Below are 20,037 nucleotides of genomic sequence, written 5' to 3'. Positions count from 1 at the left end.
ACCACCAAACCAAAACAAGAGGAAAGCAATCCGACAAAGGATACACAGAAAGCTCAAATTGGTGGCTTCTGCCTGGGAAAGAGACTAAGTGGCTGGGGGAGAGGGCTGGAAGGAACATTTACTTCTCCCTTATACCTGGGTTTTAAAAAAAAAGATTTTATTTATTTATTTGTCAGAGAGAGTGAGCACAAGCAGGGGAGTGGCAGAGGGATAGAGAGAAGCAGGCTCCCTGCTGAGCAGGGAGCCCGATGCAGAACTCAGTCCCAGGACCCTGGGATCATGACCTGAGCCAAAGGCAGATGCCTAACCGACTGAGCCACCCAGGCGCCCCTATACCTGTTTTTTGAATTGAATTATAGTTGACACACAATGTTACATTAGTTTCAGGTGTACAACGTAGTGATTCAACAAGTCCACGTGGCATGCTACACTCACCACAAACGTAGCTACCACCTGTCACCATCCAACATTAGTACAATTCCACTGATGAGGGGCACCTGGGTGGCTCAGTCAGTGAGGCATCTGCCTTCAGCTCAGGCCATGATCTCAGGGTCCTCGGATCGAGCCCCGAAGTGGGCTCCCTGTCTCTCTCAAATGAATAAATAAAAAATCTTTAAAATATTTTTTAAAATACCACTGACTATCTTCCCTACGCAGTGCCTTTCATCCCCATGGTTTATTGACTCCATAACTGGAAGCCTGTACCTCCCACTCCCCTTCACTCATTTTGCCTCTCTCCCACCTGCCTCCCCCCTGGCGACCATCAGTTTATTCTCTGTGTTTATGGGTCTGTTTCTGATTTTTGTTTGTTCATTTGTTTTGTGTTTTAGATTCACATATAAGTGAAATCATACATTGTCTTTCCCTGACTGACTTATGTCACTTAACATAGTACCCTCTAGATCCATCCATATTGTCACAAATGGCAAGATCTTATTCTTTTTATGGCTGAGTAATATTCCATTGTATGTATGTGTATGTATATATATATGCCATATCTTCCTTATCCGTTCATCTGTCGATGGACACTTGGGTTGCTTCCCTATCTTAGCTACTGTAAATAATGCTGCAATGAACATAGGGGTGCCTATATCTTTTTGAATTATTGTTTTCATTTTCTTGGGTAAATATCCAGTAGTGGAATTACTGGATCATATGGTATTCCTACTTTTAATTATTTGAGGAAGCTCCATACTGTTTTCCACAGTGTCTGGGCCAACTGACATTCCCACCACAGTGCACAAGTGTCCCTTTTCTTCACATCCTCACCAACACTTGTTATTTCTTGTCTTTCTGATTCTAGCCATCCTGACAAATGTGAGGTGGTATCTCAGTGTGGGTTTGATTTGCATTTCCCTGAGGATGAGTGATATTGAGCATCTGTGTCTGTTGGCCATCTGGATGTCTTCTTTCCCCTATCCCTTTTTGGATGTTGTAGCATGGGTATGTATTATCTTTATAAAAATAAATAAATTGCTTGGGAGATGGCAATTTGTAGGAAACACCAACTGGGGTGCTGGGAATGCTCTACATCTTAATCTGGGTGGTGTATACATTGGTGTATGTAATTAGGCCGTGTGCTTAAGATTCAATGGTAAGCACTCATGGTAAGCATTCATGCACATTATGTATGCTATTACCTCAATAAAAAATAAGGAAAAATAATAACCAAGTGTTAAAGCTCAACTAAAGTCTGTTTCCTGTGATGACTACTTTATCACTTTTTCAAATATCAAACATCAATTCTCCCCCCCAAAAATGGGCTCTCCCCGTCCCCCTTCTCTCTGGTACCTGGGAAACTCGGTCTGTTTATTGTATGACCTAACGCTGACTACCCTTTCAGTCTTGGACTTTGAGCCCCACTGAAAGACCGCAAATTCCGTCCCAGAGCTAGGGGCAGAAAGAGCGTCTGCAGAGCCGGCTCCAGCGTGGGGGGCCCACAGCCCAGCGGGCCCACCTTCAGGAGTTCAAAGGCTAACACAACGCCTCACGCAGAGCACGTGTCCAGTAAACAAGCTCATCAATAACCATGCACAGGCATGATCACCTCCTGGTCCCTGCACCGACATGTTCAGCTTCCGGCCCCACACACACACACCCTGCTTGTCATATACAGGAGCACACACGTGCACACACAGGCCCGCTACACGCACCTCACCGTCCATGGCCACCTACACACATCTCTGGCCTAGTGCAGACACCCACCCGTGGACACAGCATCCTGACCACATGTGACATTGTGGGTCCCGGCCTCCCTCTCTGCTGCTTTACTCTGTGCACCCTGTCCTTGGTTCCTGTGTGCCCACAGCAGGGCCTCTGCCCAGGGGCACTCGACTCTTGGTCACCACGTGGCTGGCTCTTCCTCAACAGCCCGCTCTCAGCACACGTCACCTCCTCAGGAAAGCCCTCCTGGACCCCTCCAGTTAGCAATGCCATGGGCACTCCCAGTCACGTGCTAGCTAGCACCTGACGCTGTTTTCATTTTCTGCATAACACTTCTGAGAATCTAAAATTAGTCCTATTTATTGGGTTCTCTGTGTCCTCTGTTGCCTCCCACTGGAATGAAGCTCCATGAGAGCAAGGACCGTGTCTGTCTTCGCTACATTATTGCCAGCACCTTACAAAGTACCTGGCCCATAGGGGACGCTCGCCGTGCATCTGCTGCATGAATGATGCATGGGAGGGGGAAGTGAAGAGACACTGAGAGTGGAATGAACGCCAGATGTTGGGATGTTCCGTGCGAAGGGGGAGCTTTCCCAGGTTTGCCTTTCAGACATGTTATGTTTCTGAATGGGGGCTACCCAGGGGTTTGGGTAAGGAGACAGCAGAAGCAGGGGACCAGAGAGTGAAGGGAGACAAACAATGGAGAAAAGAAAGACACAGCTGTCACGGGGAAAGTGCTAGAGAAAAGAAGGAGGGGGCTGAGGGGTATAAATGAGACTGGAGTTCCTCACATCTTGAGGGAGGGACAGGAAGCAAACCCGGGGGCGGGGGGCAGTAGATGGCGCTCATGGTCGCACACCTGCAGCGCTGAGCATACACCCTGCCCCTCTCTCCCAAACTATCAGGAGCCTGTGGCACCCAGGGGGAGCCGGGGACTTACCCACGGGACAGCATCTCCCCAGAGGGACGGGGGGGTCACAGGCACAGGACCACAAGGAGTGCAGCTGTGCACAGCAGCCTGAACAGGTGAGGAGGAACGCTGGGAGCTCAGCGACTTCCTCCTTGATGCAGCCCGCCAGGCCACTGGCACCACGGCAGCGAGGCCCTGGTCTAATGATCCCTGGAGAAGGGACAGGTGGGAGGGGCTGGCCTCAGGCTGCCATGGCCACCAGCCTCTCCCGCCAGCCCCACTGGGTAGTCCAGGGCCCGCCTGTCCTCGGCTCCTTCCCTTGGGAGGGGAGGAGCCACCTGGAGCTCCACCTGGAGCTGACAGAGCCGCTGGAGGGAGGGGGCGGGGGCGGGGTGGGGGCAAAGACCAGGAAGTAATCCTGGCCGAGGGAGCACCAGCCAATGGGGGACCTCCCAGCACACAGAAGCGAAGGGGCCTCCGAAAAAGCCCAGGAAGCCCCACTCCTCAGAGGAGGCGCCACCTGTGCAGGCCCGCCACCCCCTCTCCCCCCAGGGTATTGAGGGGCAAGTCCATCCTCCCACCCTGCCCCAGAGCAGGGTTGTAACCAGCAGGAACATAGGAAGGATCTGGACGGGGAGCTGAAGTGGCCTGGAATGGCGGAGGGAATCTGGGGCCAGGAGGTGGGGGTTGTCAGGGTCACAAAAGACTGACGCTGAGGCTAAGTCACAGGCACGTTTATTATCCTCCGGAACATTAAGGTCTTCCCTTCCTGGGCAGTGTCGCCCGGGAGGGCCGACCCTCAGGAGGCAGCCACACTGCCGCCAGAAGCAGGCCCGTGGGGAGGCAATGTCATGGGCGGCAGGAACAGCGCCTTCAGCTTCCCCGACAAGCTGGCAATCTCGGGATCCTGGGCTTCATAAGACTTGACCAAGCGGGCAAACTTCAGGACACCTGCAAGGGGAAGTGGAGCATCAAGCCACACCAGGGGACAGGTGTGCCCCAGACATCAGGAGGGGGCAGCTTGGGCATGAGTCACTGGCTGTTCCCCCTCTGGTCAGGTAGCTGCCTACAAAACAAGGCACAAGCAGGCCTCTGCCCTGTGTGGTTTGGATCAACCATTTCCTGGTCTACGCCAGGCACAACTTGGATGGGATGCAGTGAATGAAATATCCCAAAGCAGTGTGCTTCTCATGATCAGGTGAACCATTTTGGCTATTTACTCACAAGAACCCAAAGTATGAACATGCACAAGGTCTCAAGTCTATAACCGGAACACAGGAGAGCCATGGGCCAGCTGGGCTGATGGACTTGCACCCTTGGGGAACGCCATGATCTCATCAAGGAAACTGACCAGCCAGCCCTCCAACAGAGATTAGCTAAAACCCCTTGGAGGGGCGGCAGAAGCATACTGTCATGCAGACATCCCACTAGAAGCTATCAGAAGAGGGTTCGGTTCCAGCTCTGCTGTGACCTCAGGCACTCAGTTTACTGCTAGAGTCTGTTTCCTCATCTTAAAGTGGGGTAACAGTATAATTACTGGTAACTACAAAAAGCACTTAGGACTTCACCTGGCACAAGTTCAGAATAGACTCGGCTCTGACTGCCAATGCTGTTCGTCAGATTGTGGCTGCCTCCGTGTGGCGAGACAAGGGAGGACGGCTTAGGGACCCAATGGATCCAGCGCCCTCTCCCGGACCCGCGCCACCCCCGACCCCCGATCCCCGACCGACCGACCCACCTTCCCCGTCGCAGCTGAAGCCATAGGCCTTGATAACCTCCTGCTGAATCTGCGTGGCCACAGGCAGCACGAATTGCAGCATTTTGCCCATGTCGTTGCACGCGTTGTCCCGAGCCTCGTCCATGCGCACGGCGTTCTCCGGGGCCGAGAACGCCTGGATTACCTCGGCCAGGACCACTGTGCGGCACACGCATCCCCGGGTAGGCGTCGGAGTATGGCCGGCGGGCGCAGCCGAGAACGCAGGGAAGAGGGCAGGGAATTAGTGGACTGAAGCCATAGTAACCCAATAAACTCGACCCAGATTCCCTCGCTCTAGGGGGCAAGGACCCCTCCTGGAGGAAAGAGAAAGATGGCACCCTGTGCCCCCATTTCCCGGCGGCGCAACCACACCCCTCGCTCTGTACCCTCCGCCCGCACCCTCCTGCAGCAGGAAGCCCACCCGGTGGCTAGAATGCTGCTCACCCTTGGCTTGTTCGGCGCTCAGGGCCGCCGGTTGGGCCGAGGCGGACGCCATAGGGTAACAAAAGCTGCACGTACAGCGAAGCCCAAGAAATGCTCAGGAAAAACGAGCTGCCTAATCCTAGGGTGCTCTCAAAACTGACGGGGGTGGAAGGGAAGCAGCATCAGCCGCAGCCGGAAGCCGAGAAAAACCTCTCGGCGTAGCGCAAGGCGGCAGAGCCGCCGAAATATCTCAGGAGAGGGAAAGCCACTCACACGGATCGCCCAAGATTCGAAAAACTCATACAAAGAGAAACCATCACCATGGCTGACACACCTCTATTGTTAAAAACGAACTGTGGGGGGGGGTCTTCCGGTAAAAACCGGAAAACCTGCTAGACAAATTCTAAAAGAGCTGTAACACTACGGAAAGTGGCCTGGAGAGAACATGGGGTATCCATGAACGCCACTATTGGTGAGGGTGAGCTCAGACTGGCGTTTTCTAATTCCTATTGATGTATAACCAACGGGGGACACTATAACTTTCAGAAGGAAAAACAGGGGGAAAAGAAACTTATTTATAGCATCCATTTCTAGAGTTTGTGAACATTTGATTCCGAGCCTATGCAAATGAACTCGAAGCTGATTGGCTGGGACGGCTGGCCACGCCCCCTTCGGTTTTTGAGAACGAAGTGATTGGCGGCAATAAACGCCGAGAGCCAAGGCGGCTCTCGTACTCTCCTAAAATGGCCTTGTGCCGGGTGTGCGCTCCAGCGTAACGCCCTCCAATTTCTCTTCTGTTCTAGGTATTTGAAATGGTCGCCCACTCCCTCCTCAAACCATGGGGTACTTAGGACTCCAGAGTTCTAGTCGCTTTAACCCAATGAAACTACGCCCCTGCACCTCCGCTTCATAACCCTTTCTCAATCTATTCGACAGAAAGGATTCTGGACTCTGGTGGCTCCTAGCTGTGGGGCCAGTGGCAGAAAGGCCTCCAAAGCCTGAGTGGCTTCCTAGCCCTGACCCTGTCAGAGGCGTGCCTGTCCTCCCCCCACGCCGGCCTCCAGCGTCTGGACTTCCCCGCCTTGCGACGCAGGGAGGGACTAGCTCCGTAGTAGCCCTCCAGCGGAGCCACGGCTCCAAGGCCCTGGGCCCTTCCGAGAGCTCCTCTGCAACTCTCCAGGTCCCTACACCCACTTGTGTCCGGTTCCACAGCTTTCTCTCCAGGCACCGCTGAGTAGTTCCCACCCCCACCCCCAACTCCGCCCCCAGAGCCCGCAAAGAACCAGTCACAGCCATCTTCCTGGGGAGTCGTGAGGATGTTTTCGTTTGGTTTTGGTTGGGATGTTTTTTAAAGAGCGTCATATAGATATTTATATATATAAATTATTAATGTGGGGGAGGGGCAAGGGGCATACATCGCAGAAGGGGCGCGCGCACAGGGACTGGGGGTGGGGGCGGGGGCAGCACACGATGCTACGCAAAACAGCCACATCTAACAGATGAAATAATCACACCAACGGGGGTGGGGGAAGGGCGGTGGCCACCGGGGGTTGGGCATGGGGGAGGAAGAAAGCAGGGGGACAAGAAAAAGGGACCTGGTCCAAGATACTGTGCGCTTTCTGCCCCCACCCCACCCCCGCCACCTCCCCACCTCTGCATACCACAGGAGCCTTGGCCTTCCGTCTGTCCCTTCCTCCCTCCCTCTGCCCAGCTGCTGAAACCCTGCAAAGGAGCGGCACCCCTCCCTCCTCAGCTCTGGGTGGAGGGCTGGGAGGGAGGCCTCCGAGGTCCAGATGCAGGGGCCACGGGTGCGCTCTTGATGGCAGGTTCTACAGCGGCTTGTCGCTTTCCTTCTTCAGGTGACTGGTGGAGAGGGGATGCAGAGCAGAGACATGAGACTGAGGTCAACCCTGACCTGGCCCCTGTCACAGGGTCGAGGGGTGGAGGAGAGGTCCCCCCCCACACACCAGGAGCCCAATGCCCAGCGGTCTGCTGCCCGCACCCCGCACCGCCCCCCCCCCCCCCCGGCCTCGGGGGCCCTGTGCTACCTGTAGTAGTCCTCCTGGGCAGGCAGCGGCACACTGTGCAGGGGGTGATGCGCGTGCAGCCACTGTTGCTGTTCCAGGGCCAGGCGCTGCAGCTCGGCGGACTGTGCGTGCATGGCCTGCAGCTGGTGAGCTGCTGACATTGGGGCAGACAGGGAGGCTGGCAGGTCCCGGTAAGGAGCAGCTGTGGGCAGGAAGGGCAGGGGGCACATGACTGATGGAGTGCTGAGTACTTACTCTGGGCCAGGGGACAGCTAGCCACCTTACATTTGGAGGAAACTGAGACTAAAACACTTGGGGAAAAGCCAGTCCTGCAAGTTGCCAGCAGTGGAGAGGATTCAAACCTCCGCCTGGCACTAAAACCTGTGCCTCTCTTGTGCAGGGCCTCGGCCCTCCTTCTCCTATTCCCAGCTCCTCTGGATACCTCCTCATCCACCACCCCCCAAGCCCAAATAGGCCAATCCCACCACCCAAACTCTTCTTTCCTGCCCTTCTCTCATTAGACCCTCCCCACCCCCACCTCTAGCCTTACCAAAGAGCTGGTGACGAAGAACTTCGTTCTCGTGCAGAGGGTGAGGAAGAAGGGGGTTGGGGAGGGTCCCAGCTGGGTAGGGGATCCGGGTAAGGTGAGACCCTGAGGCCAGGGGGTCAATGAGAGGGTGCACCGAGGCAGAGGCTAGAGGGTAGAGAAGAGGAAGGTGTCACCAAAAGGCAGGTTTGGAGAAAAACATGCATTTGGGTGAAGGGATCCAAGCCTGGGAAGGGGTGGACAATCAATCAAATGCAGGGAGACCCAGTGAGGAACAAGGAGGCGCAAAGGAAGAACTAGGAGCCTGGTGGGTGGCCAGGACAAGACCTTACTGGAGTAGGGACAAATGGATGACAGAGAACAGGAGATTACAGTTTGTCAGAGGGGTCAGGAAAGAGAGACATGGGCTGCTTAGAGGAGAAAGAGCAGGCTAGAAAGTTTAGGAAGTAAGCCAGGAAGAGGGAGAGGAGGTTAAGAGAGAGAAAGCACAAGGGAGCCTGGAATGACCATGACTGTAAGGCTAGATCAGGCAGTGTTCTAGACAATAATATGGCAAAAGGATAGTAAATAAAGCTCATTAGCACCTAAGATACCCCCAGCCAAAGCTATAGGGCTCTTTCTGGAAGGCCGCAGATCTAGAGATGGGGAAGAACACGAAACACCTCCAACTAGGAGGAGAGAAGATGGCAAGAAACGGTAACAGAGTTGAATCCAAAGGAGCAAGGAAACAGGTAAGTGAAGGGGGGTGGGGGGCACAGTCTGAGGGCAGAAAGGTAGCGTTCCCTCAAAGGTTTCCTCTAACACGAGTGCACTGCTAGACTCTGAAGAGGGGCGGGGTGTGGGTTATTACAGTCCCTGTGGCAAGGCTGGGGCATGAGGAGATGGGGGATGACAGGGAGGCAAAGATCAGGGGAGCAATCCCCGGAGACAGGCTCATGCCAGACTAGAGGAAGTCTTGGCCTGAGGAACAAAAGAGCCCAATCACTTGCCAGGGGTCAAGGTGGCCCCCAGGGACCAAGACAGAAGTAGGAGTCTCACCTGCATGGATGGCATCCTGCTGGTGGAGATGCAGGTGGGAGTGGATGTGGGAGTGCTGGTGGTGATGGGGGGTCACATTGAGCATCTGCAGCCGGGCCAGCGGGTCATTGCCCAGGGCTGCCACCCTTTCTGCATGCTGCCTCTCAGCTGCCAGTCGCTCCGCATAGGACATATCAGGCCGCAGGGCTGGCCCAGCTGCCAGCGCTAGACGTTCTCTCTCCAGGGGCCCCAGACTCGGATGAAAGGGAAAAGGGTGCAGGCCGGGTGGGCCAGGCTGCAGAGCCAGGCCCCCATGTCGCGGGAAGGGATCCAGGCCCGGCCCAGGGACCCCGTGTAGGGGTTCCAGCTCACTGGGCTTCACCTCAAAGCCAGGCTTGAGGCGGTCACGGAGGTCTCGTTCACGGGCTTCCCGCTCCCTCTCCCGGGCTGCTGGGTCACTGCTGTACAAGGCCGGGACATTGTAACCCAGGAGCCCCGGGTCCACTGCCCCTAGGGGCACGTAGAACGGGTGGTTGCGATTGCCAGGAGACATGACGTGGGGCCGGGCATATTCACTGAGCGTGCGGAGGGCCGGAGTGTCAGGACCCAGGTAGGGGGGCACTGTAGCCACAGCGCTGCCCGGCTCAAATGGAGGGCGATGGGGCACCGGGCCAAGAGATGGGCACTCCACCGGCGCCCGGCCCTCCTGAGCCAACTTCTGTGGGATACAGGGAAAAACAGAGTCAAAAGGGCAGGTCTGGAAAAAGGCGGCTGGTCCCGAGCTGCTCGTTTGTCTCACCAGCTGAAGAGCAAAATGCCTCATCTTACTCGAATTTCCCTAACCCTTTCTCCTGGATGTTGGCTCTCCCTACCATCCACAGGCACTCGGATCTGAATTTGCCTTCCCCCAACCCAAGAATGCAAGGATTTCTCCCGCTGGAATCCTTCCGTCTCGATTTCCCGGGCTGCCGTGCTTCCTCCTCTCCGATAGGGGGCGCAATGACACCCCTCCCCCCCCCCCCACCCCCCGCCGCCCCGGCCCTCCCTGCGCGGCGCAGAGGGCCAGACAGGCGGGTGGGTGGCGCATGTGGTGACGCACTCACCACGCTGCGTTCCAGCTCGCGCTCCTTCTCGCGTTCCCGCTCCTTCTCGCGTTCCCGCTCGCGCTCGCGCTCCTTTTCTTCGCGCGCGCGCTGCTCGGCCTCGCGCCGCACCTTCTCCACCAGGTCGGCCCGCTTCTTGGCCAACTTGGAGCCCTCCAGCGGCACGAAGTACAGGTCGCTGCGCGCGCACGAGTTAAAGCCGCGGTCCAGGTGTTTGTTGAACCTGCCGGGCGCGAGGGCAGCGCGCGCTTAGCCCCTGCGAGCTGCCGGAGCGCCCCGCGGTGACCCTGCCCCCAGACCCGCCTGCGCAGACTGTGAGGGCGAGGCGAGGTTCTGGAGTACTTCAAAAAGCACCACGAGAACGCAAGGTTCCCTCTGGCGCCTGCACCGGTCTCTCCGTTACCCCCTCCGTCGTTCCCCATTCCGGGCCCAACCGCACCCCGCCCAGGGCGGCTCACCTGGCTGACTGGCTGGCATGGCTGGGCACGTCTACCACCTTGGGAGGGGGCGAGGGGCTACGGGCCGGGGGCACTGGGCTCTCGGGGGTCTCATACTCTTCAGCTGGCTCTTGCTTGATCTGCGTGGCGTTCAGGGGCGGCCCTGAGGCGGGGGCTGCAGGCGGTGGTGGCAGGGATGACAGGCCTGAGGGCCCGGCAGGTGGCAGGGGCCCTGGCCCCACAGTGGGCGAGCCCGGCTTGAAGGTCCCTGGGCCCGCGGGCGGCGAGGCGCCTCGGTAGCCGGGTGGGGTCCCTGTTCGGAAGGAGGGAGGCGACCCCGGCTTGTATCCCGGTGGGGTGGCTGTCTTGTAGGCCCCTGGGGACGGGGCTCTCTTTCCATACGGCGGGGGCCCAGGTGGGGAAGCTGTTTTGTAGCCTGCTGGCGAGGAAGCCACTGTGGCAATGACCGTGGAAAGCGTAGCCGAGGAAGTGGTGACCGGAGGCACCGGTGGGAACGGGTAGGGCGCTCCTTGGGGGCCCTGGGAAGGGGAGGGGTGTGAACATGGGTAGGATCCTTGAGAGGAAGAAGAGGAGGAGGAGTTGGAAGAGGAGGAAGAGGCAGGAGGGCCACTGGAGCCTGCTTGGCTGTAGGACACCTGGCTGTGAGGTGGGGGCAGGTGTGCTGGCCCTGGCGGGTAGGGCCTCAGAGACCCCAGAGAGGGAGACATGGCGTAAGGATGGGCATGGTGGGAGCTACTGCTCTCCAGGGGGTGGGGATATGCTCCAGGTGGAGGGGGCCCAGAGCTCCCATGATGCTGCTGCTGCTGGTGGTGATGGTGATGTGTCGGCGCTGGTGGGTGGCCTGTGGACTGGCCTCCAGTAGGAGGGAAGGGGCCTGGGTGGGCATTGTTGTTGGCTAAGAGACGGCCATAGGGCGGAGGTGGTGGGGGACCCTGGCTCCACACAGCCTGGGATGGAAGGGAAGGCTGAGTATACTTGGGCGGTTGATTGGAGACAGACAGGCTTGTCGGGGGAGGGAAGGAGTGGGGATAACTAGGCAGTGCCTGGGAAGCTGGGTACTGGGAGGCAGAGGCAGAGGCAGAAGAACTGGAAGAAGAGGCTGCTGCAGAGCTACCAGCAGAGGACGAATACGGATACCTCATTGGAGGGGCTGGGGCAGAAGAGGAGGAAGCTGGTGGCAGAGGATGGGGTGAGGGAGCAAGAGTGGGGCCCTTCTCTGGGCCAGGAGGAAGTCCACCCATACCCTGCCCCATGGCATGGGGAGACGGCAGATGCCCAGGTAGTGGCTGGGCCCCCAGGCCAGGAGGAGAGGCTGAGGCATTGTTAAGGGGTCTCAGAGCAGGTGGGGGAGGCAGGTTTGGTGTCACATGGGGGAAGGTGGCTGGTGGTGGAGCAGAGGGTAGGTTTCCACCACCCACTGGAGTGTTAGGTGGCTTTGTTGGGGGAGCACCACCAGCCCCAGAGCTTGATATTGAAATGGGGGTGGTGGGTGGGGGATGCTGTTTACCCCCAGTAGGGGCCCCTACTGAAGAGGCAGCCCCTCCCCCCTTGGGACCCATTGGGGGTCCAGACAAAACTCCTCCACCAGTGCCCCCAGGGTAGAGCTGTGGATGAGGGGGAGGGGCCCCAGGAGGAGCCTGGAACATTCGAGATGTGGGGGGCTCCATGGGAGCATGATATCCAGTGGGGGTCACAGAAGGGTGGGGTTCAAAGCCAGGCTCTGGCTGTCGGGGGGTGCTGTCTGGTGGTGGAGGGGAGGGAGGAAAGAGTGGAGGTGGGTGGTAGGGGCGGGCTGGGCCCTGGGACAGGCCGGAAGATGAGTCGGAGTCATTCTCCACGCTTCCAGGGCTGTAGATGCTGGGAGACGTGCTTCGGTTATCCTGGTCAATATCCCTAGGGTCACTGCTGCCATCATCATTGAGGCTCCGCCCATCTAAACTATCCAGATCGGAGGGAGACTGTGGCCGAGGGAGCTCCTGCTGCAGAAAAGGAGGACCATTTTTTTCTCTTTTCTTTTTCCTTGCTTCCCCTACATTTGGGGCCTCCCTTGCACAAAATCCTTTTCCCCTCCCGCACACCACTGTACCACGTGATGAATACTCTTGCTCAAGCCCACCTCCCTGCCACGTGGGGGTTCCCCCTCTCTCCCCACATTCTCAGCGGCTCCCTAGCAGCCAGTCTTGTTTCCCTCCCTGGAAAACTCCATTCCTTCCTCAAGTGTCCATCTCAAGCACCTTCTCCCCATCCACAGCTAAACCCAAATCTCTGTCTTCCACCAGCTCACATCCACCCTCCCATCCCCTTTTACCCCATTAACTACATGTGCCAGAAACCCTTGGTTCTTAAAAAGACCACTCCTGCATTTTCCTTATGATTTATTTGTTCCTTCCACTAAGACCTCTCACCTTTAACCTCCTCCCCAGCCCCTTCATGAAAACCAGGACGTGGAAAAGGAGAGGCTTAGAATCCCCCACACTCCCAGTCCTCTCTGGCCCTGTGTGGTCATCTAGTGGTCTGGCTACAGCCCTAAAGATCTGACATATTATAGACAGGACTCCTTTAATAAGCACCAGGATATGACTTTTCGCTCATATCCCAGGCGAGATTAAAGTAGGAATTGTGAATGAAAGGAAGTTTTCGGGTAAGAGTGGTCAGAAAATGGGTCAGGACAGCTGCTAGGGTCTCCCACCTCAGTTTTGGTCTTTTTTGGTGCATTGGTCTCCTCACTTTCACTCTCTGAGATCTCCTCACTCCGGCCCTGCTTGCTGACCTTTGGGGTGGAGGCTTCCTCTACGCGGGCCTTCTGTTAGAGAGAAAAGAGAAAATTCCTGTCTTCTACCTCCCAAGCCTCCACTGTTACCCTCCGCCAGACAGGAAGTTCCCCCACAACACACAGACATACACCCTCAGCCCCAGTGCCTGGGCATCCTGTGGGAGGACTTGAGGACAGAATACCTTGGCCGTCTGCCTAGACTTCTCGGCTTTGCCATCACTGCTGGATGTGCTGACCCCTCCAGGGGAGGCCCGGCCCCTCGATCTCAGTTCTTCCCGGGGCCCAGGGGCCTCTTTCTTCCGTCCACTCCTCATTGACATCTGAGGGAGAAAGAAGGAAGCAGGTAATATAAGGGGTTTTTTTCACACAGCACCTAACCTTATGGTGTGCCTTATTTCTGTTCTTCCTCTCCAGGCCCTCACCCCTAGTTTCTCTGCCCCTCATCTTTCATGTTTCTCATTTCAGCTATTACTCACTGAGTCTTTATTCTGTCGTGTCTTCATTCTTCAGGCTGTGGAGACCCCATTCTCCTCTGCCTGGGCAGCTGAATACAGAAACGTCTCTGCTTCACCCCAAGTTCCCCACAGCTGTGGTCTGGGAAGCAGGAAGCAGGATCTCCAAGTTTCCAGTGCAGGCACCTGGAACTTGCAGAATCTGTTTTCAGTGAAGCCTGTTAGGAAAGACCATCAGAGTCTCCAAATGGGGGAATAGCGTCTGAAGGGGATACCACTGTGCTTATCCAGGGGTTAAGTAAGCGGCCCAGCCCTAGGCCTTTGGGCCAAGAGGCACGAGCTGCATAAGACATTGCTGGCTGGCCCCACGGGCTGCCCCCCCATCTATAGGTGAAGGAGCCTCTGCTTGCAACATCATCTCTTTCATCTCTGGAGAAGGCAGAAAATTCAGATGTACCTATGAGCTCACATTATTTGCCCTTCACAATACCTAGGAAATACCTGTGTGTCCATGAGTTCCATCAGAGCCTTACCAGGGAGCATAAAGAAATGTAGCTGAGGTATTAAGTAATTTATTGAGTGTGGTCTTAGGTCAAGCCCTTACATCCAATTTCATTGAATACTTACAACCAACACTGCAGAGTAGGTATGTATTCTTATTTCCATTATATAGGTGGGGAAACTGAGGCTCAAAGATTGAGATTGTGACTTGCCCAACTTCGTGTGATGAATACACAGTGACCGCACCGGAATCAAACCCACGTCTCCCTGACTTCAAAGCCCATGCTATTTCTTCTAGACTTTGCTACAGTCTCATCAGAAGCTGGTGGGGAGAATTCTCAGAAGGCCTAGATCAGTCCGAGATAGGAAAAGAATCTTTTCACATCAGAGTAGGTGGGAGAAGAACGTCCCATGCTGTAACACAAATGCACACAATCCTACCAATCCCAAGCCCAAACCTGGGTACCCCCAAGTGCAGAACTTCATTTTTGAGAGCCCCATAGAGGCCCCCTCTCCAGTGCCTGGGTTCCCTAAGGCTAGAAAGTCAGGACTTTCACTTTACCAACCAAATCAGTGAGTATCAGTGAGCACATAACACAAAGTTACACATTTCTGAGCCCTCACTTGGCTTAGACAGGGACACGCACCTCAGGGCCTATCTATATCTGTATCTATATCCATAGTCAGCTATTTTCATTCGCACTGGTTTGTATTTCTTGCTAAGTGTCACGTCTCTCCAGATTACTGACCATGAATCTTCTGAGAGCAAAAACGGTATCTTCCCACTGTTTTCTTCCTTTCTGTATCTCCCACTGATGTCACGTAAATATCCGTGCCCTGTTCTGTCCTTGTCATTGACCTGTACGCCCACTCACTTCAGTAGGTCTTTTTGAATAAAATGCTGCTGGCTTTGGTGGAAACAGGGTAAACTTAGCCACCTATTCTGAGGTAGGAGGCCTGGCTACATAAATGGCATTTCCACAGTCGACAGCATGTTTTTCCCAAAGAATACAGAGTAATTATTTCTCACTCATCTCCACTGAACCCTACTGAGACAGGCGGTGAAGAGTGAACCTGACCTTTCCAGGAAACTTAAATAATAATTTACTTAGAGTCACAAAGAGCTGAGACACAGCTCCAGGTCTTCTGAACTTAGAACCGATGCTCTGCGCAGCAAATCAGCCATTTTTCTTCAACTACAACTATTACCACATTTTGGAATTGTTGTGTAGATGGGTTTTAAAACATTGTCAACCCTCCCCAACTCCAAAGAACAAAATCCAATATAACAGAAGGGGAAAACAATCTCAACGAAAGCACAGCAAAGATGACTATTTGTGACTGGCGTGTCTTTGCCCGCCCCTGTAGAGAAGAGTGCCCATGTCTCATCCCAATCTCAGAATCCGTCCACCAAGTCAGTTAGAGCGAGGAGATCCAAAAGGTCAGAGAAATGCATGAATGGAACTGAAAAACACAGCAATCAGTATGCCCCTCTCCCTCCCCCTCCCGCAACTGTTTTTTTTTTTTTAAGGCTTTTTATTTATTTATTTGAGAGAGAGAGAATGAGAGACAGAGAGCACGAGAGGGAAGAGGGTCAGAGGGAGAAGCAGACTCCCCGCCGAGCAGGGAGCCCGATGTGGGACTCGATCCCGGGACTCCAGGATCATGACCTGAGCCGAAGGCAGTCGCTTAACCAACTGAGCCACCCAGGCGCCCCCGCAACTGTTTTAAACAGCTGAAATCTGATAAAATTATCAGTGAGTAGCTTTGAAGGAGAAAAGCAGTCATAAAAGCATAGGTAATCCTGGGGGAAAGGAGTGGCAAGGGGGAGAGGAGTTAGGGTTGGGCTGTACATACGTTTCTGAACTCGGAGCATGTTTTAGCGTCAACAAGGTGAGCTATGCTCCATCTTGCCCTAATAGCCAGTCACTGTAACTAATACTGCTAGAGCACCTACTGTGTATCTGGCAACACACTAAGCACATTCCCCTTCACAGCCTTACTGCAAAAGAAAAATGACAAAAGACCAGAATGGGCCGATGCAAAAGTGAAAAACAGGGAAAGAGTCTCTAAGAACAGGAAAAGAAGGGAGAAATATGAGAAGGACGTCAGAGGGAATACACAATCGAGGCACAAGGCTTTCTGGGAAAGGCTTGCAGGGTGAATTTCAGGATCGCGGCCCAGCCCCCATCGTCATTCCAGACCTGCCAGACTAACCAACCAGTCCAAAGTGACTCCTAGATAACAATGCAGCCCAGACCAGCAGATAACAATGCACCAGTCTAAGCCTTCTTAGAATCCCGGGTTGTCAGAGGAGCCTCAGAAATCATCTTATCTATAACCCCTTCATCTTACAATGCAGCCGAGACTCAAAGAGAAGTGACTGGCCCAAGGCCACAATTAGAGGTACAGCCAGGACTAGACCCAGGTATCCTGGCTTCTGTTCCAGAGTATTTCCACAGCCTTCTCCCCTGGGCCGCCCTCACGAGGGATGGATGGGCTTGTTGGAGAGCCCAGCTACTCCCACAAGGTCAGGGAAATAGAAGGTCAAAGGTTAGCTGAGGGAAGGGGTCACTGTCGCTATAGTCTGGGAAAGAGGGAAAGGGAGACTCAGGAAGGATGACTCAAGCTTAAGAAAATGGAAGAATATCAGTGCAAAGAAGCAAAAGGACTACCATATACAAAAAGTTCCTAATAATAAGGGAGGTAGAGGCCAGAAAGAACTGCCAAAAGATGGTGTAACCTGAACAGGAACATTTCCATGCTCTCTCAGGCCTAGGGGGAGAAACTTGGAGCAACATCTATGACCTGCAAATAACATGTCTACCTGTTCCAACAGACTGCTGAATGGAAGGCGGTGGACCCCCTGGGGAACCTCCTATCCACCAGCAGCACCAGAAACACCTTTCAGAACCCAGCCAAGAGTCCCAAGGACATAGCCAAAGGCTGAGGTCCAATCAAGATTCTGAACCCCCACCTATAGGACATCCCACTGGATCATTGCTATGGCAACAAAATGGTAGAACCTGCCCCTCAAGAGTCTATCCCAGGAGTCCATCTGCCAGCCACTCCCCCTCCAGTTGCCAAAGCAACTCCTACCCTCCTCCAGCACTCTCAGGGAAGGGAGCTTGAGAGTACCTACCCCCGTGGAAATAAGCCCATGCACAAAGGGAAATCTTTGAGCCCAAAACAGAAATGAAGATCTAACCCCCCCTCCACAGAAACCGCAGCTAGAGGGGCAGCAGGGTGCTCTAGGGATTTGAGGGAGGAGGTCACAACTTGCCTGGAGTGCCTATACGATCTTCCAATTCTCTCCTCCTCTTCCACCCTCCCAGAAGCCCTTTCTCCCTAACTCTCCCTTCAATGTTCCCATCTTCCTCCTCAGTAGTTTTAGGGAGACCACACTCCTCGGCCCCAGTGTGCCCCTCTCCAAGAAGTAACTATGGCTGGGATTGGAAAAACAAGGTCAGAGGTGGCCTGAAGTAGGCGAAAGACAATCGAGTCACAAAGGCAGCCACTTCCCACTTCCACCCTGTAACACCTCTGGTTCTTCTTCTCAAAGGTGGGCCTCTCCTTGGCCTTTTAGAGCCTCCCTTTCCCCAGGTTCCATTCTCCCTCATCAGCCTACAATCCCTCTCTTTCCACCTACCACACCCCTTCCCCATTTCCCACTTCCCTTCTAAACCTCGCACCCCCGACCCCGAGTTCTGAAACCCGGGCTCTGGGCCTTTTCCTGGAGCCCTAATGCCCCACCTCGCTGCCATATCTCCATTCCTTTTTTGCCTTCGCCCGAAGCCCCCTCGCGAGCAGCCCCCCTTTTCTTCTGCCAGCCCTCCACCTCGGGGCTCCGCTTTTGGTCCCGGGGTCCTAGCTACCCTCTTGCCCCATCAGCCCTCCTCCTGAGACCCTCCCACCTCCCTCCACCTTCCCGATCCTCCGGGTGCCCTGTCCCCCATCCCTCCTCCGGGGCCGGCCCCACCCCCGGAACCCCCCCACCCCCAGCCTCAGGCCGGGGCAGAGCCCGCAGTGGGGGTACCGGATCGGGGAAAATAACAAATGGAGGCGGCGGCGGCGGGAGGGGGAACTGGGAGGGGTGGGGGTGGGGAGCCGCGGGGCCAGAACCCGGGCGGGCCCGAGGCCCCGGGCGGCAGCAGATCTTACCTGGTCCTAGCTCGGGACGGCTGGCTGGCTCCGAGCGGGATTCGGGGCTCCGGCGCCTCCGGGGGGCGGCGGCGGCCGCTCCCCCGCCCCCCTCTCCTCTTCCCGGCTTCAGTCGCCGCCGCGACGGCGGCGGCGGCGGCCCCGACCCCCCCGGAGGGCGGCCCCCATCCCCCCTCTTTTCCCCTCAACCTGGCCCCGATCGCCCGCCTGCCCCCGGAGCAGATCCCGATCCCCGCTCGCGTTCAGCCCCTCCCCAGGCCCGCCACCTCCCCCCGGCCGCCGGGAATGCCCGGGCCGCGCCGCCCGCCCCCGCCGCGCCGCTCGCCCCCGCGGCCCGGCCGGCCCTCCGCGCGGCTCTGACCCGCCGCCTCCCGCCCGCCGCCCGCGCCCGCCCCGCGCAGCCCGCACTCGCGCGATCCCCGGCCCCCTAGGCGGCCTCCGCCCGCGGCCCCCGCCCCTTCCCGGGCGGTCGTCCCCTCTCGCCCCCTCCTAGCCCTCTTGGAGGCCAGCGGTTCCCCCCTAAATGGGTCCCGGCCCGAGGCCCCGGCCCGACGCCGGGCTGCGGGCGGGCTGGGCGGCGCGTCCGGCGACTCGCACAGGAAAGCGGACGGCGAAGGGAGGGAGCTTGGGAGAGGGGGATGGGAGAAGGGAGGAAGAGGGAGAAGGAGGGAGCGCGGAGGAACGGAGGAGAGAGGGGCCAGGAGGGAGACGCGAGGGAGGGAGCGCGAGGCAAGCTGCGAGGGGGGAGAGAGGGGGATCCGGAGAGGGGGAGGCGCTGTGCGAGTTGGCCGAGGCCGGCCGAGGGGGCTGGGGCGCGGGGAGGGGTTCGCCGAGGCGGAATGTGGGGAACCGGAGAGGGCTAGGTAGGAGGGGCTGCCGGTTGTAAGGGCAGAGAAGGGGGAGACTGGAGAAGTTTGGGGGCAGGGGGGTCTGAGGCAGAGAGGAAGTGGGAGGTTGTGGGTGTGTGGCAGAGATTGGTCTAATGGGGGTACATTGCGAAAATGGAGCTACGTGGGGGCTTTGGGGGCAGTGAGGTATGTGACAGGGAGGGGTGACTAAAGCTTAGGGTGACAGCGTCTGTGGCAGACACGTAGCGGGAGAGGTGGGGGCGATGATGAGGGAGAATGGGATGGAAGCATGGGGTCATGGGGAGGGGAAGAAACTGAAAAGATGTAGACATATATATGTGGATGGGGTTTCTGGATGAGAGTAGTTTGGAGGTGATTGGTGTTGGGAAAAGAATAGGGAACATAAGAACTGGGGGGGGGGGGGGGGGGGGGGAAAACGGGGGGGGGGCGGGAGGTGGGGGGGGGGAGAAAGGGGGAGGGGGGGGGGGGGGGGGGGGGGGGGTGATGATGGAAACCTGGAGAGAGTCCAGAGATGTCAGCATGGAGAAAAGGGGAAAGGTGAGGAACCTTAAGAAGGGATTAAGGAGGTGGGGCCAGAGGCATATTCTAGGAGACCTGGGGTGCTGGGTGGGAAAGGAGTGAGGAGACACGGGATGGCTGGATTCTGGAGGTGGGGGGCTTCCAAGAGAACTGAGGAGGGTTTAGACAAAGGTGGATAGAATGGGGTGGGGGCGGCGGGGGAAGTGGGTAAATAAGATTGGAAGGAAATGTAAGATAAACAAGGCCTTTGGTGGCAGCATGGAGGAGGGAGGTCAGAGATGGGAAAGACAAGAGTGGAGATGGGAAGGAAAGCAGTAGAAGGAAATGATGGAAGTGGGAGAGGGCAAGCCCCCGTGTA

At 56.4% G+C, this 20,037-nt stretch overlaps 2 protein-coding genes and 1 non-coding gene across 5 annotated transcripts; all 3 read right to left on the bottom strand.

Moving 5' to 3' along the window:
- Positions 1-3,792: 3,792 nt before the first annotated feature.
- Positions 3,793-5,701, bottom strand: CUNH12orf57 (chromosome unknown C12orf57 homolog). 2 transcript variants are annotated; one of them, XM_032390877.1, is made up of 3 exons: positions 5,274-5,701; positions 4,812-4,988; positions 3,793-4,024 (listed from the first exon to the last, which is right to left on the bottom strand). In XM_032390877.1, exons 1-3 carry the CDS (start codon positions 5,323-5,325, stop codon positions 3,873-3,875), a joined length of 381 nt encoding a protein of 126 aa, XP_032246768.1. In that variant the 5' UTR covers positions 5,326-5,701; the 3' UTR covers positions 3,793-3,872. The 2 variants fall into 2 exon arrangements, with proteins under 2 accessions (XP_032246768.1, XP_032246769.1); XM_032390878.1 differs by having other exon boundaries at positions 5,526-5,658.
- LOC116623704 lies at positions 5,614-5,675 on the bottom strand. Its single transcript, XR_004297738.1, has one exon. It is a non-coding gene; the product is annotated as a U7 small nuclear RNA (small nuclear RNA).
- Positions 5,702-6,535: 834 nt separating the features above from the next.
- ATN1 (atrophin 1) lies at positions 6,536-18,449 on the bottom strand. Of its 2 annotated transcripts, none has more exons than XM_032390876.1 (10): positions 18,292-18,449; positions 13,654-13,847; positions 13,360-13,497; positions 13,094-13,207; positions 10,405-12,380; positions 9,947-10,169; positions 8,865-9,561; positions 7,830-7,973; positions 7,301-7,481; positions 6,536-7,115 (listed from the first exon to the last, which is right to left on the bottom strand). In XM_032390876.1, exons 2-10 carry the CDS (start codon positions 13,678-13,680, stop codon positions 7,082-7,084), a joined length of 3,534 nt encoding a protein of 1,177 aa, XP_032246767.1. In that variant the 5' UTR covers positions 13,681-13,847; positions 18,292-18,449; the 3' UTR covers positions 6,536-7,081. The 2 variants fall into 2 exon arrangements, with proteins under 2 accessions (XP_032246767.1, XP_032246766.1); XM_032390875.1 differs by having other exon boundaries at positions 10,405-12,383; positions 18,292-18,448.
- Positions 18,450-20,037: the final 1,588 nt, after the last annotated feature.

The sequence above is a fragment of the Phoca vitulina genome, unplaced genomic scaffold (assembly GCF_004348235.1).
Source record: "Phoca vitulina isolate PV1807 unplaced genomic scaffold, GSC_HSeal_1.0 scaffold59, whole genome shotgun sequence".
Taxonomy (NCBI): domain Eukaryota; kingdom Metazoa; phylum Chordata; class Mammalia; order Carnivora; family Phocidae; genus Phoca; species Phoca vitulina.
Note: the sequence above shows the minus strand (reverse complement) of the source record. Positions and strands in the feature narration are given on the sequence as shown.

Bases quoted from the DNA above. Each gene is read 5' to 3' on its own strand.
- CUNH12orf57 (XM_032390877.1), bottom strand. From the start codon at position 5,325: ATGGCGTCCGCCTCGGCCCAACCGGCGGCCCTGAGCGCCGAACAAGCC. The intron at 4,989-5,273 runs GTGAGCAGCATT...TGTGCCGCACAG, and splicing joins GAGCGCCGAACAAGCCAAGG to TGGTCCTGGCCGAGGTAATC. The intron at 4,025-4,811 runs GTGGGTCGGTCG...TTCCCCTTGCAG, and splicing joins CTTCAGCTGCGACGGGGAAG to GTGTCCTGAAGTTTGCCCGC.
- ATN1 (XM_032390875.1), bottom strand. From the start codon at position 13,680: ATGAAGACACGACAGAATAAAGACTCA. The intron at 7,974-8,864 runs GTGAGACTCCTA...TCTACCCTCTAG, and splicing joins GCAGGATGCCATCCATGCAG to CCTCTGCCTCGGTGCACCCT. The intron at 7,116-7,300 runs GTAGCACAGGGC...CCTCTCCACCAG, and splicing joins GCCCAGGAGGACTACTACAG to TCACCTGAAGAAGGAAAGCG.